The sequence below is a fragment of the Vulpes lagopus genome, chromosome 2 (genome assembly GCF_018345385.1).
Source record: "Vulpes lagopus strain Blue_001 chromosome 2, ASM1834538v1, whole genome shotgun sequence".
NCBI lineage: Eukaryota > Metazoa > Chordata > Mammalia > Carnivora > Canidae > Vulpes > Vulpes lagopus.
The window spans coordinates 39,413,151-39,426,581 of NC_054825.1; the positions used below are offsets into that span (position 1 = coordinate 39,413,151).

The 13,431-nt window shown below is 40.6% G+C and overlaps 1 protein-coding gene across 7 annotated transcripts in view; it reads right to left on the bottom strand.

Moving 5' to 3' along the window:
- The window catches only part of WASHC2A (WASH complex subunit 2A), a 55,617-nt gene that overhangs the window by 15,490 nt on the left and 26,696 nt on the right, over positions 1-13,431 (bottom strand). For all 7 annotated transcript variants that reach the window (XM_041742533.1, XM_041742531.1, XM_041742532.1 and 4 more), the window contains exons 18-21: positions 12,366-12,467; positions 9,536-9,667; positions 5,769-5,932; positions 681-777 (exon numbers count right to left, since the gene is read on the bottom strand). In XM_041742533.1, coding sequence (XP_041598467.1) covers positions 681-777; positions 5,769-5,932; positions 9,536-9,667; positions 12,366-12,467 — 495 coding nt within the window. The remainder of the gene's footprint in view (positions 1-680; positions 778-5,768; positions 5,933-9,535; positions 9,668-12,365; positions 12,468-13,431) is intronic.

Consider the following 13,431-nt stretch of genomic DNA (forward strand, 5'->3'; position numbering starts at 1 on the left):
AAACCAATCTCCAGAATTTCTCCATCTTGTAAAACTGAAACTCTGTATTCATTAAAAGACTCCCCATTTCTCTCTCCCCCTGGCCCCTGGCAACCATGATTCTACTCTCAGTTTGTATCAAGTTGATTCCTCCAGGTACCTCATGTTAAGTAGAATCCTATACTATCTGCCCTCTTCTGACTGGCTTATTTCACTCAATGTGAAGTCTTCCAGGTCCATCCATGTTGTAGCATGTGTTGTAACATGTGTAGAATTTCCTTCCCTTTTACTGACTGGCTACTCACATAAACCAGGACCAAAGTATTAATACTTGAAATGTGCTCCTAAAAGGAATAACATGTGCCTTACAGACCTGATCTAATGTTAGTACAATTCCATGCTGCCATCGCTGAGCCTGCCAACCTCCACTGGAACTGTAGCAGCAGTCTCCCCTAAGACTCTAGAGACCTACTCCTGATGCTAATAGGATACATGACATGGAGGAATCCTTTCCTCCACACTTTGTACTTGTGCTTCATCTGTAAAATACCACTAACCAGAAGATCTCTAAAACTAGACAAATGGGTTTTTCCATTGACTCAGCCTCCAAGGTCAGGTTTTAAGAGCTGATTCAGGGAAGTATCACTATGCATGTAACATCACCTCAAGGATATTTCCTGGGGTTAGAAGCTTAAGAATACCGTTGTAGGAGGAAGAGATGCAGGAGAGCCAAAGAGAGAGCTTCCGCTATCAGCATCGTCTTCAAAGAGAAGTGACACTCTCTGGGTCTTCTTTTGGCTATACAATCAAACAAAAGATCAAATTAAAGGTAAATGTGACTTAAAAATATATACAATATTCCCTCTAGGCTATACTTCAAAGAACCCACCTACCACCAAACAGCCAAGCCATCTGCTGACCTTATATAGTTAAAAGCAAACCAGAAATGAAATAGGTGCAATTTGTGCCAAGCAAATCATCAGCCTTTGTCCCTCCATCCTCATATAGGAGAGTTTGGGGGCCTTCTCATCTTGTTCCTTTGACTCGCTGTAGGTGCACTATGTTAGCTTTGCGAAGGATTTAAAAGCATGTTTTGGGATGCTTGGAGGAGAGGTGGGTTTGGGTAAAAATGCTATAAAGATCTGAGTTACTAGATTTTTATAGCAACTGTTAGTATCTAGAATTCTCCAAAAGTACAGAAACTAAGGATCTCTAGCATTTGTTTTCAATAAAGAATATACTGGGGGGTGCCTGGCTGGCTAAGTTGATAGAGAATACAACTCTTGATCCCAGGGTCATGAGTTCAAGTCCCATGTTGCATGTAGAGCCAACTCGGGGGGGAAAAACACAAAAAACAGTGTGAAGTTAAAATATAAAGAGAGAGAGAATATACTAGGTGCTTTCAACCACAGGTCTCCTCACCACTTTCCTCTAGCCTATCTTCACCTGCCTCCTCACCTAGGATTCTGCCCTGGCCCCTGCAGAGAAGGTGGCCAATAAACATCTGCCGGAACAAATACTGATCAGGACTTTTAAGGGACAGGAATATGAAAGTGGAGAGCCACATGGAGGCTTAGCACCACACATGGGGAAGCCAGAACAGAAAGCGTTTTAACTACTGAAAGGTCAAGTTCCAGTTTTTACTATATGATAAGGAGTCATCCAAGTAGCACACTACAGAATTACAAAAGTAACAAAAACTTTAAATTCAATCTTAGCTAGGTAAAAATCAGAGTAACACGTCATTTCAATAAATTGTTCACCATATATAACTACTTACATTAGAACATAATACATACACAAGTACATGTATCATAATCTTTTCGTAAAATTAATTACTAGCAAGACACAATATATGTAGCTTATTCATTAGTTTAAAACTGACTCCTGCTTATCTCTTAAAAAAAAAAAAAAGAAAACCAAACCTAAGGATCACAGACTACAGAACTGACCAAATGGTTGAGTGTACTTAATTAGACATATACACTAAAGAATGGTTATACATTAAGACTATACCTTAAAAAATAAATAAAAAATAAAAAAAATTTTTAAAAAGACTATACCTTAAAGAAGTTATAAAAGCAAAAAGGCAATTTGTAATGACATAGTAAGGTGGTATCTAATATGCCTTTATGCATATATACCTAATTAAAATTTACACAAATTATAGAGTCCCAAGGTGGCTCAGTTGGTTAAGCATCTGTCTTCAGTTCAGGTCATGATTTCAGGGTCCTGGAATCAAGTCCTATGTCAGACTCCCCACTCAGCAGGGAGTCTATGTCTCCCTCTCTCTCTGCCCCTCCTCCTTGCCAGTGTGCTCTCTCTCAAATAAAATTTAAAAAATTTTTAATAAAATTTATACAAATTATAACCAAAATACTTGACTACCAAGTGATGAGTAATCATAAAGAACTAACAACTCTCTGATTCTAACTCTCTGTAAGTCCCTCGACTTCCCCTGGAGCTTTCCAGCGCTGCCCGGTCAGGGAAATACAAATCAAAACCACAATGAGATACACCTCACACCAGTGAGAATGGGGAAAATTAACAAGGCAGCAAACCACAAATGTTGAAGAGGATGTGGAGAAAGGAGAACCCTCTTGCACTGTTGGTGGGAATATGAACTGGTGCAGCCACTCTGGAAAACTGTGTGGAGGTTCCTCAAAGAGTTAAAAATAGACCTGCCCTACAAGCCAGCAATTGCACTGCTGGGGATTTACCCCAAAGATACAGATGTAGTGAAACACTGGAACACCTGCACCCCAATGTTTATAGCAGCAATGTCCACAATAGCCAAACCATGTATGGAGCCTCAGTGCCCATCGAAAGATGAATGGATAAAGAAGCTGTGGTCTATGTATACAATGGAATATTACTCAGCCATTAGAAACGACAAATACCCACCATTTGCTTCGACATGGAGGGACCTGGAGGGTATTATCCTGAGTGAAATAAGCCAATCGGAGAAGGACAAACATTCTATGGTCTCATTCATTTGGGGAACATAAAAATTAGTGAAAGGGAATAAAGGGGAAAGGAGAGAAAATGAGTGAAAATATCAGTGAGGGTGACAGAACACAAGAGACACCTAACTCTGGGAAATGAACGAGGGGTAGTGAGTGGAAAGGGAGGTGGGCGGGGGGTTGGGGTGACTGGGTGATGGCACTGAGGGGGGCACTTGGCGGGAAGAGCACTGGGTGTTATGTTATATGTTGACAAAATGAACTCCAATTAAAAAAAAAAAAAAGAACAACTCTACAGACGCCAGAAGAATACCAGAAACCTCATTAAATAGCTACAGCAGAACATCTTATGCATGATTTTCTGAACAAGTTATTTCTAAAAACAAAACAAAACACCAAACCAACCCACAAAAAATATGTGATGACAGATTCTGAAGGTAAGCTACAGAAAACGAGTTAGCTCTCTGAACAGGACTACAACAGAAAACAAAAGGGTCCTAACCTTGGCCCTCATTCCACACACTGAGCAACTGCTGGTTAAATTTAGGCCTCCTGGGGCACCTGGGTGGCTCAGTGGTTGAGCATCTGTCTTCATTTCAGGGCGTGATTCCGGGTCCTCGGATCAAGTCCCGCATCGGGCTCCCTGCAGGGAGCCTGCTTCTTTCTCCCTCTGCCTATGTCTCTGTCTCTCTGTGTCTCTCATGAATAAACAAAATCTTAAAATTAACTAATGAACTAATTAATTTGGGTTTCCTTGTGGAGCTCTGTCCTCAGAAGAAAAATGCTGCTCAGTCAACTAAGGTATTTCTCACCATAAACAAGTTACATTTTTTGACTTGAAAGGTACAGACATCAGCAAGCATAAAGATAAACACAGAGCCTATGGCCTAAACCAGGACACTTCATTTTTTTTTAAAGATTTTATTTATTTATTCATGAGAGACACATAGAGGCAGAGACATAGGCAAAAGGATAAGCAGGCTCCATGCAGGGAGCCTCACTCATGCAGGACTTGATCCCGGGACCCCAGAATCATGCCCTGAGCTGAAGGCAGACGCCCACCCACTGAGCCACCCAGGTGTCCCAAAACCAGGACACTTCTGAGAGTGACAGAGAAATTAATAGTCATGCTGGAATGATAGGTACAAAGCAAGACTGTGCAGGTATGTCAGGACACTTGAGTGCCCTGCTCACAAGGCAGCATTTCACAACTTTGTTAGAGTCATAGAGCTTCTTTCTTTAGAATGGTTTTGAGATACAATTTACACACCATAAAATTTGCTCTTTACAATATAATACACAAATCACTGGTTTTTAGTATAGCTGGAGTTGTGCAACTATCACTATGATCTAATTTCCCAGTATTGGGCAGCCCCAGTGGCTCAGCAGTTTAGCGCCACCTTCAGCCCGGGGCCTGATCCTGGAGACCCCGGATCCAGTCCCATGTCTGGCTCCCTGAATGGAGCCTGCTTCTCCCTCTGCCTGTGTCTCTCTCATGAATAAATAAAGAAAATCTTTAAAAATAATAATAATAATAATTTCTCACTATTTCCATCAACCCAGAACGAACCCCCATGCCTGTTAAAAGTCTCTCCCAATTTTCCTGGCTCCTCAGCCCCAGGCAAACACTAATTTACTTTCTGTCTCTACAGATTTATCTGTTCTGGACATTATATACAAATGGAACCATACATGTGGTCCTCTGTGACTGGCTGCTTTCTTTTTTTTTTTTTAATTTTTTATTTATTTATGATAGTCACACACAGAGAGAGAGAGAGGCAGAGACACAGGCAGAGGGAGAAGCAGGCTCCATGCACCAGGAGCCCGACGTGGGATTCGATCCTGAGTCTCCAGGATCGCGCCCTGGGCCAAAGGCAGGCGCCAAACCGCTGCGCCCCCCAGGGATCCCGACTGGCTGCTTTCAATTAACAAAATACTTAAGGTTCATCCATGTTGTAGCATGCATCAATATTTTATTCCTTCTTATTGTTAAGAGTCCATCGTATGGAGATAACACATTTTTTTTTTATCCTGTCATCAGTTGATGGGATGTTTGGCTTGTTTCCATTTTTGGCTACTATGAATAATGCTGCAAAGAACATTCATACACAAGTTTTGGGGTAGACCTATTTTTCATTCCTCTTGAGCATCTACCTCAGAGTGAAATTAAATCATATAGTAACTCCACATTTAACTTTTTAAGGAACTGCTGATTTCCAAAGTGGCACTATTTTACATTGCCACCACTGTGTAAGGGCTCCAATTCTTCCACATGCTCTCCTACACTTGCTATTGTCTGTAAAAGCAGCATGTTTACACCACTAACACCGCTCATGTTCAGTCTACAAAATGTCCTCAACTTTAGTCCAAGTATTCATGTGGAGGACCACCCAGATCAGCAAGTGTGACACAGCACTACCCTGCAGAGAACCATCCTTCAAATAGGATATAGGATATTTTCAATCTGAGTATATTTCCATTCAAATGCAAAACTTAACTCAGACCAAACTTTATATTCTATAGGGTATCCCAGAAGAAAAACAAAAACAAAAGACAACAAACTGCACTTAAATCCCTAGCAAACAAAAAAAATATTTAGGGGTTAAAAAAATAATAAGTAGAAGAAATTAGGTAAATCCACTAAGAAAAACATTAACCAGTATGGGGGGGGGGGGAATATCTTACAAGTGAAAATCAAAGATGTTCTCCCTTGTATGACTATAATGAATATTATGTCACCCCAAGTAACTGACATCCTGCAAATCAAATATATTTACTTGTTAACACAGACACTGGTTAAAGGATTTCTTACAATGACTATCTCACCTATCCTTTGCAACAGCAAACAGATCATCTTCATCATCCTCCTCAAAGAGGCTGGTCTTTTTGACAGCCTTGGCGTCCTGTTCCTGGGTAGTGCCAGAGTCCTTATGTTTAGACCTGTTATCAGACGCTGAGTTCTTCTGTGAATCAGTAATATTCCACTGGTCCTTAAAATATAAAACACACATTAAAATCCAGTGGCAATTCAGACCAAGGAACCTGGAAGTAAAATGAAATTTATACTCATTAAACTATATTTAAACTAAGTATTTTTTTAATAATAAATTTATTTTTTATTGGTGTTCAATTTGCCAACATATAGAATAACACCCAGTGCTCATCCCATCAAGTGCTCCCCTCAGTGCCCGTCACTCATTCACTCCCACCCCCCTCCCTCCTCCCCTTCCACCACCCCTAGTTTGTTTCCCAGAGTTAGGAGTCTTCATGTTCTGTCTCCCTTTCTGATATTTCCTACCCATTTCTTCTCCCTTCCCTTCTATTCTCTTTCACTATTATTTATATTATTAAACTAAGTGCATCATTCTTGAAAATAAAGTTCATTTCTGGGACTTTTCTTTGAACTCAAATTTAGACAGCTGAGTTCTTTGACCTCACAGACCTTCTGCCCTCCTCCATCACATTATGTTTCTCTCCCCTCTATGGTTCTGTTTTGGGTTAGGACAAGGGAAATTGTCTAGCTTAGCAGATTCAAACTTATTTATGGAGGAGAATGAGAAGAAAAAGGAATGTCAAAAAGGAAAATCAGTAACACTCAACTTTCGAGGAAAATGATACTTTAAAGATCCTAAAACAGGCTGGAAAAACGTATAAAAAGCTCAAGCAATGTACATATAAACAAAACACAACGAAAGCTGCTAGTGACCCTTTTACCACAAAAGTCTGAATCTGACCTTTGGAAAGCATTTAAGGGAACCCCACCTGGCTATACTCTCACTTCTTCAAATATAGGAATTCCTCATACACTTATACACTAGAAGTGTAATTTATAGTTACACTTCCTTAAGTGGTCCTTTGGTCTCTAGAGACTAGTTTCACAAATCACAGTGAGGTCCATAAGCAGTACATATTATGATACAGAATTCTGGTTCTACCCCAGACTTTCTAAATCAGAGCCTACATTCATAACAGGATGCCCAGGTGATTTCTTCACATGTCGTGGTTTGGGAAGTGCTCCTCTAGTGTAGTGAGACTCTCCCAGGAAACCTTTAGGAAATTCCAGGGACAAGCCATACACCAAACCACTTAGTGGAAAATTTACAGCAGAATTAAGTAAAAGTACTCTTTAAAGTTTTCCAGGTGATTCCAATGGGTAGCCAAGGTTGAGAGTCACTGGTCTAGAATCCTGGTTATCTTTATTCAGCCTGTGCTGTTGTTCCCAACTTTAGCTAATACGATTGATCCTTGAACAACAAGACTTTGAACTGCATATGGATTTTTTCAATAAATATATGTACAGTAATATAAAGGTATTATCCCTTCCTTATGATCTTAACATTTTCTTTTCTTTAACTTGTTTTATTTTAAGAATACAGTGCATAACACAGGTAACGTATAAGAATACAGTGCATAATACATATAACCTATAAAATATGTGTTAAAAGCTGTTTATGGGGGGATCCCTGGGTGGCGCAGCGGTTTGGCGCCTGCCTTTGGTCCAGGGAGCGATCCTGGAGACCCCGGATCGAATCCCACGTCTGCCTCCCGGTGCATGGAGCCTGCTTCTCCCTCTGCCTGTGTCTCTGCCTCTCTCTCTCTCTGTGACTATCATAAATAAATAAAAATTTTAAAAAAAAATTTAAAAAAAAACTGTTTATGTTATTGGTAAGGCTTCCAGTCAACAGTAGGCTATTGATAGTTTTTGGAGATTCTGAAGTTATACATCAATTTTCAACTACAGGGACTCCTGGGTGGCTCAGTAATTGAGCACCTGCCTTAGGCTCAGGTCATGATCCCAGAGTCCTGGGATCAAGTCCCGTATCAGGTTCTCACAGGGAGCCTGCTTCTCCCTCTGCCTATGTCTCTGTCTCTCTCTCTCTCTCTGCGTCTCTTATGAATAAATAAATTAAAGTAAAATCTTTAAAATTTTCAACTACACAGGATGTCAGTGCCTCTAATTCCCACACTGTCAAAAAAGTCAACTGTATATTTATTTTCCCTGAACCACTATAATACTGTGCAGGAAATATTCCACAGATAGTTGGCCATTATTACAGCAAGAACAACCACTAACAATGCTAGAATGAAAAAAAAACCGACAATCCATCATTAACTCATATGTTTGAGTAGAAAAAAGCAAATTGTATTGTATCATTATAAGTTGCTTCCAACAAAAAAATTAATATGTCTATAACTTCTCTATCCATATCATACCATCATAACTTGCCTACAATGTTAAAATAAAGAAAAGCAATTACTACAATGCAGGAAGATTTTTAATGCTCAGGGTTTGTAATGTTATATTTAAGGTCTTTTTCTGTACAGCTAAATCAGCAGCTAAGCCATATTCACTACTGGCTTTGCTAATTTGTATCTAGATAGCAAACAGAAATATTATTAAAACTCATTTAAAAACAAACAAACAAACAGGGGGCACCTGGGTGGCTTAGTCAGTTAAGTATCTGCCTTTGGCTCAGGTCATAATCTCATCAAGCCCTGGACTGGGCTCCCTGCTCAGTAGTGAGTCATTATCTCTCCCCCTACACATCTCCCTGCTCATGATTGTGCATGTGCACATGCGTGCTCTCTTTCTCTTTTATTTTTTTTTTTGTATTTTATTTATTCATGAGAGACACACACACAGAGAGAGAGAGGGGGGTGGGGGGCAGAGACACAGGCAGAGGGAGAAGCAGGCTCTATGCAGGGAGCCTGATGCAGAACTCGATCGATCCCAGGACTCCAGGATCATGCCCTGGGCCGAAGGCAGGCGCTAAACTGCTGAGCCACCTGGGATGCCCTCTCTTTCTCTTTTAAAAAAGAAAAAAAAACTCATTAGAAAGGGAGTTAAGGGGCAGCCCCGGTGGCCCAGTGGTTTAGCGCCGTCTTCGGTCCAGGGCATGATCTTGGAGACCCGGGATCGAGTCCCATGTCAGGCTCCCTGAATGGAACCTGCTTCTCCCTCTGGCTATGTCTCTGCCTCTCTCTCTCTCTCTCTCTCTGTATCTCTCATGAATAAATAAATAAAATGATTTAAAAAGGGGGGGGGAGTTAAACTTGCATAGGCTATTCCTACCATGTATAGCTATACTTCTTTATTAATTAAATGTAATGATCATTTATTTATTTTTTAATTTTTATTTATTTATTTATGATAGTCGCACAGAGAGAGAGAGAGGCAGAAACACAGGCAGAGGGAGAAGCAGGCTCCATGCACCGGGAGCCCGACGTGGGATTCGATCCCGGGTCTCCAGGATCGCGCCCTGGGCCAAAGGCAGGCGCTAAACCGCTGCGCCACCCAGGGATCCCTGTAATGATCATTTAATAATATAAGACCTAACTCATTTGTATTAGCATATAATTTGAGGGGCATACTTAGTTTGTTCTCAACTGTTCTGAAAACATTAATCTGTAAGTTAATATACTATACTAAATATCTTTCTTCCAGAGAAAAAAGAGTTTCATGAAAACAGTCTTTTGTGACTAAACAGTGGACAGAGAAAACAGGTAGGTAAAGAAAATGTTTGGGATAGCCATAACTCCTCAATCCCATCAAACCACCTCCTGCTCTTCTCTAGGGGAGACTTTCAACCCACCTCCTCATCACTGCTGAACAGCAAGGCAGATGCTTTCTTCCTGGAAGGCTCAGATGGTTTAGCTTTCTCTTGGCTCTGAGTTAGAAGAAATGATGACTGCTTCTTAGCAGCTGTTGTCCCAAAAAGATTATCCTGGGAAAACAAATGGCAGAAGAGTATGACAACTTCATACACATAAAACAAAAAACAAGACAATTTTCCATGTCAAACTGTTAAAGAGTAAGTCTCTGGTCAAGGACAGAATATATACAAGAGGGAAAAAAAATCACAAAATGCCAGTAATCCACTTCTCTCTTATGTATAATCCCAAAGCAACAGTCTGTAATCTTCTCTAACTGTATTCTCCACTCACAGAAGGTAAACAGACCACATGGAACTCAAAGTCAAAGTCCTGGGAGTGAGTAGGAGGAGGGTAACTTAAGGACCAAGTCACAAAAAAGGAGGAAACCTGGCCCCACTCAGGCCTGCTGTGGGTGGACCCTTGTGTTCATCACAGAGAGCAGTCCAGCTTGTGTGGCAGCCAACAATTCACACACCTTTCTATAAATTAGAAACCAGAGGACTGGTTTAACAGAAATTGGGAGCTTTCTCCACTCTTTCACACTTAAAAAGACACATACTGGGATAGAGCAAAGGCATGTTTCTGGTTAATTTTAGAAAGATAATATGAACATAAAAAACAGTTTACAAAATAAAATCAATGGTCTCCTAAAAAGCCGATTCTCATAGGTTCAAAGACATCTGTTGATTTTTATATAGTCAAGCATTCTGAAAGTTACTATTAAAGTATTTTCTTTAAGGTAATAGAAACAAACTTATCAGAAAGCCTGAACCTGAATTAGACAGAAAAACACTCTTAACAATGTACTACAGCAGATGAATAGAAATGTAAAATTCGATAAAGGGAGCCCTCAAGCAGAGTGTGGGAAGGTAGGAAAGGCCATGAGAAAAATGAACTGGCATTTATAAAGACTCTAATGACAAGAATAAACATTTCCTTTGCACTTACTATGTGCCAGACACAGTGCCAAGAGCTGTACATGAGTTGTTTCAGCTGCCAAAATGACTCTATATACTATTAAGCCATATAAGATTTGAAATTTTTTAACTCTTTTTAACTCCACACAGTTTTCCAGAATGGCTGTACCAGTTCACATTCCCACCAACAGTGCAAGAGGGTTCCCCTTTCTCCACATCCTCTCCAACATTTGTTGTTTCCTGTCTTGTTAATTTTCCCCATTCTCACTGGTGTGAGGTGGTATCTCATTGTGGTTTTGATTTGTATCTCCCTGATGGCCAGTGATGCGGAGCATTTTCTCGTGCTAGTTGGCCATGTCTATGTCTTCCTCTGTGCGATTTCTGTTCGTGTCTTCAGCCCATTTCATGATTGGATTGTTTGTTTCTTTGCTGTTGAGTTTAAGAAGTTCTTTATAGATCTTGGATACTTTATAGATCTTAGCCCTTTATCTAAAAATAGAACTGTCCTACAACCCAGCAATTGCACTGCTGGGGATTTACCCCAAAGATACAGATGCAGTGAAACGCCGGAACACCTGCACCCCAATGTTTATAGCAGCAATGTCCACAATAGCCAAACTGTGGAAGGAGCCTCGGTGTCCATCGAAAGATGAATGGATAAAGAAGATGTGGTTTATGTATACAATGGGATATTCCTCAGCCATTAGAAACGACAAATACCCACCATTTGCTTTGATGTGCATGGAACTGGAGGGTATTATGCTGAGTGAAATAAGTCAATTGGAGAAGGACAAACATTATATGGTCTCATTCATTTGGGGAATATAAAAAATAGTGAAAGGGAATAAAAGGGAAAGGAGAGAAAAAGAAAAAATGAGTGGGAAATATCAGAGAGGATGACAGAACATGAGAGACACCTAACTCTGGGAAATGAACAAGGGGTAGTGGAAGGGGAGGTGGGCGGGGAGTTGGGGTGACTGGGTGACACGCACTGAAGGGGGCACTTGATGGGATGAGCACTGGGTGTTATGCTATATGTTAGCAAATTGAACTGTAATAAAAAAAATAGTTAAAAAAAAATTTGAAAGTTTAAGTTATTTGCCCAAGGTCCCGATCTGCAAGTGAATGCAGGGTCTGGTGCCAAAGCCCATGAGGTTGGCCACTGCAGAGTAGTACACAAGAAGGAAGGTTTAGTTTGTCTTTCCTCTTATTTCCTTCCCCCACCTTGCTCTCTGATCCTTGGTAGAAAAGAAAAACAAGGTAAGGACATGGCTGTTGTTGTCTCTTTATTTACACTTTATCCAAGACATTCTCGTCAGTCATTGGGTATAACAATGATCCATCCCCTGAAAAGTGTTTCTTAAAGGCAGATTTTTAAAATGAAATCTGCAAAGCCTTCCATAACAGCTGGGTCAATTTAATGTCCCTGGGGCGCCTGGGTGACTCAGTCGGTTAAGCATCTGCCTCTGGCTCTCAGGTCATGATCCCGGGGTCCTGGGATCGACCCCACATCGGGCTCCCTGCTCAGGAGGGAGTCTGTTTCTCCCTCTCTTTCTGCACAACCCCCAGCTCGTGTACACTCACTCTGTCTCTCCCTCTCTCTCATTTTCTCTCAAATAAAGAAAATATTTAAAATAATAATAATCTAATGTCCTGCCTATTGTACAGCTAGGAATCAAAGGAGTCATTGAGAGAGAAAAACTAAAATATTTTTGTTATGTAAACCTCAGATGGTTGGACTGCCTCCCTATGACCTTGTACTACTGTATGAGCCTCCAACTATAAAGCTACACCAGCAATGGTTTTCAACTCTTCAAAAACTTATTTATCTTACATTGCAATAAGTGTTTACCTCTTCATCATCATCATCAAAAAGCGAGACCGACGTGGGGAGTTTGCTAGGCAGCAGAGATGCATCTTTTGACTTACTCACATTTTGAGAAGAAAACAAATCCTGTTGGATCAAGATTAAAGTTCCTGGTTAACAAGACAGATCAGCTTTTAAAGTGCCAGTTAAATATAAAACATTGAAGACTATGACATGATGGTTGCATGAGTCTAGGTCTCTCTGTGAGAGGGAAGCTGGCTGAGAACATGTGTCAGTTTGTCCTAGTGGGTGCAGTATGGATGCCCACATGTAAGAAGAGGCCCACGTGGAACTCCAAGAGGCTTCACTGGAACTCTGAGGTTTCTAAACTCCCAAGTGGAAAACAATTTCCAATCAATCTCTTATTGTGCTAGAAAAGTAAAATGACTACTTTGTCCAAAGAATCAGAGAGATTAAAAAGATCAAATAATGGTCAGCCCCGGTGGCTCAGCGGTTTAGCGCCGCCTTCAGCCCAGGGCCTGATCCTGGAGACCCAGGATCGAGTCCCACGTTGGGCTCCCTACATGGAGCCTGCTTCTCCTTCTGCCTGTGTCTCTGCCTCCTTCTCTCTCTATCTCTCATTAATAAATAAAATTTTATTTTTTTATTTTATTTTTTTATTTTTTTTTTGTTAACTTTTATTTATTTATGATAGTCACAGAGAGAGAGAGAGGCAGAGATATAGGCAGAGGGAGAAGCAGGCTCCATGCACTGGGAGCCCGACGTGGGATTCGATCCCGGGTCTCCAGGATCGCGCCCTGGGCCAAAGGCAGGCGCTAAACCGCTGCGCCACCCAGGGATCCCAATAAATAAAATTTCAAAAAAAAGATCCAATAATGGAAGAGGACACTAGATTCCCAATTACTGCACTATGTTTTATTTACTACTTTAACTATATTTATCTACTTGAACTATAGCTAAGAGTTGTTAGCAAAAAATCTGGTAGACTCTGAAGAAACTCAAAATTTGACAGTGTCAGCCTATGATGCAAATTGAGCTACATGAACCAGAAACATAAAATTGGACACCTATCCCCTTAGGACAGAAACAT